The sequence below is a fragment of the Malus domestica genome, chromosome 07 (genome assembly GCF_042453785.1).
Source record: "Malus domestica chromosome 07, GDT2T_hap1".
Lineage (NCBI taxonomy): Eukaryota > Viridiplantae > Streptophyta > Magnoliopsida > Rosales > Rosaceae > Malus > Malus domestica.
The window spans coordinates 11,418,113-11,424,272 of NC_091667.1; the positions used below are offsets into that span (position 1 = coordinate 11,418,113).

General features: G+C 35.5%; 1 protein-coding gene across 1 annotated transcript; it reads left to right on the forward strand.

The window, feature by feature from the left end:
* Window positions 1-3,458: 3,458 nt before the first annotated feature.
* LOC103433522 (ethylene-responsive transcription factor 2-like) lies at window positions 3,459-4,172 on the forward strand. The gene has a single exon (XM_008371783.4). The coding sequence runs from the start codon at window positions 3,459-3,461 to the stop codon at window positions 4,170-4,172; it is 714 nt and encodes a 237-aa protein (XP_008370005.3).
* The last annotated feature ends 1,988 nt before the right edge of the window (window positions 4,173-6,160 follow it).

Consider the following 6,160-nt stretch of genomic DNA (forward strand, 5'->3'; position numbering starts at 1 on the left):
AAAACAAGTATCAATTCAAAATAATTTCATTTATTCAAGGATTAAAAACTTAATATCCAAAACAAATCACCAACTAATAATCCAAACCTAAAGGAAAATTGTTCAAAAATCAACCAAAAACAAAGGAGGGGTTCGACTACTAGGTGGAATTCGGCCCCAAATTGTCTTATTTCAACTAAAAAATAAGTCTATGTCTAAGATTCTAATCTTCCATAGGGGTGGTATGTGCCTGAAAATCAGAAACCTCCATCTTTGTAGTCTCCGATTCGTCCACTTGCATGAAGTTTGATTCAAACTTCTTACAACGAGAATAATATTCATCTACAACTTTCTTGGGAGCTCGGCAAACACGAGACCAATGGTCATTTGAACCACAGTGATAGCACATGTCCGCATCCATGGTTTCAGGTGATTTGCCTTTATTCTTGAAGTTCGGGGCCTTGTGAGTGAGGTTTGGGCACTTCTGGGCTTTGTTTCCTCCCTTGGATAGGCCTTGACTCTGTTGACCTTGGTAGGATGGCTTCTGGCTGCCTCTATCACGCTCCTTTTGGCATTTTGGGCGTTGGTTATTGCTATAATGTGCTTCAGGCACAGCAGTTTCCCCAGTAGGTTGAGCTTAATGATTCTTCATCAACAACTGGTTCTGCTTTTCAGCAAGAAGTAAAACGGAGATCAAATCCTAGAACTTAGTGAATTTTTTAGCTCTATATTGTTGCTGCAAGACAATATTAGAAACAAAGAAGGTTGAATAGGTCTTCTCCAGGAAATCTTCTTCAGTCAAAGTTTCATTGCAAAACTTGAGAAGTGATCGGATTTGACAAACTTCAGAGTTATATTCATTCACAAACTTAAAGTCTTGGAAGCGCAAATGCTACCAGTCGTGTCTTGCTTCAGGCAAAAATATGTCCTTTTGGTGATCAAAACGATCAGCCAAAGCGACCCAGAGTGCACGTGGATCCTCCTCAGCAAGATATTCAGTTTGCAGAGTGTCATGAATATGTCTTCGGATGAATCATAGCAGTGGCTTTTTCAGCTTCGCCAACAGGCTCATCCGTTGCTTCTTCAATGGAAGGACGCAAGTTCTTTGCAGTGAGGTGGAGCTTCACATCTTAGACCAACTTGAGGTAGTTCCTTCCAGAGACCTCTAAAGCGGTGAAGTTGAGTTTGTTCAAATTCAACATGTTCCTATCATAAAATAGATGGACAAGATGTGGTTAGTGTAATGGAGAAAAATCAATCCATTCACATAGGAGTAGAACATACAGGTTCTAATGGACATGATTTGGTTTAATTTTGTGAAAAACTTCGGGTTTTCATGGGTGATGTGTTTAAATGAAAAACTTCAGGTTTTCAAACAAGGCATGTTTGTAAGAAACTTCGGGTTTCAAAATAATTATGAACTTCAGGTTCATATATTCCTACATGCAAACACAAATATATATGCAAAAATATAATTTTAGGTTTACAATTATAATTGAATTTTAATTATTTGGACTTTGGGCCAAATTAATATGCAAAAATATAATTTTAGGTTTACAATTATAATTGAATTTTAATTATTTGGACTTCGGGCCAAATTAAAGTGTGGGTTAAAAAATATAAAACCCATTGGGCCTAAAATAATTAGGCGAAGAAAACTTGGTGCCCAAAAGAAAAAAAATGAAGCATGGGTGGCTAAAAAAAATTGTGCCATGTATCCCAGGCCCATGGTGAGTACTAGGCAAGGATTGGGCTGCTGCAAGCAGACCTAAAAAAAAAACTATAAAAAAATGTTTTTTTTTTCTTTCACGTGAGCTGTGAGAAACTGTTTGGGCCGAGGGAGCTCTAAAGCCCGACAGGTTGGAGCAGTATGCCAAAAGAAAAAAGGGGGGCCAAGCCCAGTGGTTTGGGGCAAGCAAGGAGCCGATAGCTCCTGGTTTTGGCTCGACGCAAGTTGCAAGCTTGGCAGCACGTGGGAGACAATAGGAGCCCAAAGGGCTCAACTATGTGTGCACGGTGTGGCCCATCACCATGGATGGGGTAGGGCAAGACACGGGTTCAAAGAACCCTAACTGTCCTAATCGCAAATTTTTTTTCCAATTATATGCATATTCAAAAACAATAATATGTTAATTTAATTCAATGTGATGCACATACAAATATATTTGATTCAATTCATAGCAAATATCAAATTCACATAATTTCAACAATTATGGTTATGAGGTATACACAATTTATGTAGAATCGAAAATTCGTAAAATGTAAAGTTTGGTCATGCATCATGGTGAATGTTCATGCTATCAGGGCTGCAAAAATATCGAGATAAAAGCCGTTGTTTTAAAAGAACCTGATTGCGTGATGATATGGATGAACTGGTTTGAAACAGAAAAATTCTTCAACATCAAATTCCTAAGCGCAGCTGTAGGAGTGTGCTGATAACGTGTTGTGGTCTATTTTATCTAACAAGTTTAGGGTGGCCGGCGGCAAGGAGAAGAAGAGAGAGAGAGATGTGTTTGTAGAATTGTAGGGGAATGTGTGTGTTATCCCTCCTACATTGTGCCTTTATTTATAGTAGTAAAAGGAGAGAAGATATTTTTTCTTCCCCAAGTAATACAAGTTGTAATAGGAAATGATAACTAGCATAAAATCAAATCTACGATTTATACAATCACACTTAAACTAGGAATGTTAACAACAGAGACTATAATTTATCTTTAATATTTTTAGTCCCATAAATTATGGTTTTTTTTTAAATCTCATTAATATAAATAACTACAAATTTTATATTTAATTTAAAAATATGATAACATACATAGAGTACATTATTACATTAATTTTAAAAAATGCAAATTTTCCCTTAAAATTTGTAATCAAATACCCTAAAATAACTAAAATAAGGAATTGAATCGAATATGGAAGATTAGGTAATTTGGTTCCCTTTCTTTCTCTTTTTTTAAGCTCTTCGATTCATTCATTTTTCATTTATTTTAATTAAGTAAACATGCCAAAAAAAAAAAAGTATATGAGTTTATGTATGAGCAACATGTTGAGTTACGTTATGAAGTAAGACAATTTGTTTTATTTAATCGTAATTTGTAGATGTGATCATAGAATGCATTACATCAGTTCTTGTTATTACGCTAATACTTTGGCATCTTGAACATTATTCAATTATATTTTTGAAACCCACTAAACAACCAAAGCAAAACTTAGACAAACAAACGAATAAAATAAACTTTATTTGAAGCATTTAAAACATGTGATCGCAAAAATGGAAACCAGTGAGGCTTCATGGAAGCAACCCCATTCTATATAATAACATACTTTACGAGCAAAAGGATAAGTCCCACATCTCCCTGTATATATATATATATATATATAGAAACCCTGATAAGGCGATATATCACAACTCCAAAAGCCATCAGATTTACATATCACACTTACCACCATCGTCATTTCAATTCGTCAACGGATCACCTATGTCAACAGAAAGCTTCTCAAGTTCCAACTGGGCTTTCTTGGAGTCGATTCGTCAACATCTGCTGCACGATGATTTCGAAATACAGGAAACATTTTTGGCCAATGTAGCTCAGCTTGATGCACCTTTGCATAATTCTCCAAGTACTTCGAGCTCTAGCAGTGCTCATTTTGTTGTGGAGGGTTCGGGTAACACAATGGGAGTAATGAACCATGCTTTGGAGACATCAAATAAGTTCGAGTTGCCGGTGGGGACTGTTCAATCACCGTTCTGCGGGCGCCATTTTAGGGGTGTCAGGCGACGACCATGGGGGAAGTACGCAGCGGAGATAAGAGATCCAAAGAAGAACGGGGCCAGAATCTGGCTCGGAACCTATGAGACAGCAGAGAATGCCGGCTTGGCTTATGACCGAGCCGCTTTTAAAATGCGTGGCTCCAAGGCTAAGCTTAATTTCCCTCACCTCATTGGCACACATGATTCGGAGCCGGGTCGGGTCGCTCCTAAACGTTGCTCTCCGGAGCCATTATCTTCATCGGTCTCATCTTCTGATGGTAGCGGCTCACCAATGCTTAAGCGGAGAAGGAATGTAGTTAGCTCGCCGGCTAAAGCCAAATTGGAAGTTGCAGATGAACAGCTTCAACTTAACCCTTTCTCATTTGGCAGCCATCTATTGCTTAACGAGTTGTATACATTTGACGATCTGTTTGCCATTTAAGAAAGCAAATAATATCGTTTATTCAAAAAAAGAACGGAGATTGTTCTCTCCTTTTTTTCCTTTGTAGTTGTGTGATAAACAATCTTGCGCAATGCACATCACTAACACTACAAGTGTGTATTCTTTTACCTGTTGGAAAAAGTTTTAGGTTTAGTATTAAATTGTTGTTAACTTATTGTGTGGTTTTATTTAACCCGTCAAAAGTATGAATCCTAGATCAAAAAAATAAAACAATAAACATCATATGTGTTTATAATGAATTGGGTTACTTTCTGTATTGTGAATTCTTATCAGGTGGAACAACAATCTTGCAATTGTATAACCCTTCCCTGTCAGGTTCTTCTCAATTATTTACAAGAGCAAAAGAATAGGACAATTCTAAAAACGAAAATAGCACATGCATATATTGAGAATACAAAATTCAAAATCCAATGTTTGAAGTCGTACATTAAAGAATTCAAATACCCCATATTGCATTATATATTCGTACATTACAGTAGATAATCACAAAGCTCCATCAATCACTAGTATATTTTTTTTATTCAAGTGATAAAATGGGAATCTCAGAACCTCGCAAGCAAGGATATAAGAGACTTTTATGTACTTGAGAGCTTCATTTCGTCTATCGGTTAATTATATATTCAATTTTGTAACAATTCCTCTAGCTAACAAATCTATGCCAATCGCCTCAACGCATTTCTATCCGAAGTCCTATCACCAAATTGAACACCCATGTTGCTAATATGTAGATAAATCTAAAGATAATTGTCCCCTGAGAAAGTTCTGTACCTTCTCAACAAGTAGTAAATTGTTGTGAGATCATTTAGTCTTATTAGATATAAACTTACTGTCATCTGGGAGAGCTTTCGACGATATGCTACAGTTGACATAAGCACATTGTCCTCTTTTTCACTTTGAACAGACCTTATCTCTTTCGATATTTTGTGGCTAATATCAAGGATTCACAAAAGTTGCAATTATTTTTTTGCATTGCTTAGGTTTTGTTTCGTTGGGTTCTCCAAGGTTATAGAAGCAACTATAAACATTCAAAAGTCAGTAGTTGCAAATATTATTAATTAATGGCTATCCACTTATGGTCAATATATAATATCTTATTAGATTAATTCTTTCTTTATTTTCTTGATGTATATAGGAAGCTTGAGGGTCTCCAAGTAACCCTAGCAAAAAATTAAGAAAGTCAAATGAGAATGAAAAGGACATTCAAGTACACTCACAATATTTGACCGTAAAACCATATAAAACACAAGAATACATGCATCGAATTCACTCCAAGTTGGAGCAAAGTCCTTGTTGACGTAGTTTCTGTTTCAACCATATATTTTGTGTTGATTACATTGTACATAGAGACTTGTCTCCTTTTATAGGATATTAAATTGTGCCTCTAGGTTTACAGTGTGAAGAATGAGAGAGATTGTGACTCATCCCTAAAATGAGAGTAACAAACACGTTTTTGATGCACTTATTTGGTGTAAGCATATTACTCTAAAGAGCCTAAGATGCACCCGTGCAAAATTTCTTAATTTTCTCGTAAATCATTGTTTTGGTAAAGACTTTTTTGGTAAAGACTTTTACCATAATAAGATTTTCTAAATCATTGTTTTGGTAAAGGCTTTTACCATGACAAGTTACTAATTAAGGGGAAGATATATAAACATCGACATCCAGGTGTTTGAGAATTTTGGTATAAGGCAAATAGAATGCATATGTTTTATACCAAATAAAAGCCACAAAATAAAATGTTAAAAGGAAAATTGACTATGATGAGTTTACAACTTTTAAGTGCAACACTAATCAGGATTTGACTATAATACTTTTATGTATTTAATATGTAGAAAACCCAACTAAGGTGAGAAAAATATTTTTGAAATCATTGATTTGCATTGCTTCATTCCTTTGTATAAATAGTTACATAAGATTGATTTACAAGAGTCCTATTAGGATGTTAAGTTCATATCAGATACAAGAGA

Excerpts from the sequence above, each read along its gene's own strand:
- LOC103433522 (XM_008371783.4), top strand. The coding sequence starts at position 3,459 with ATGTCAACAGAAAGCTTCTCAAGTTCCAACTGGGCTTTCTTGGAGTCG.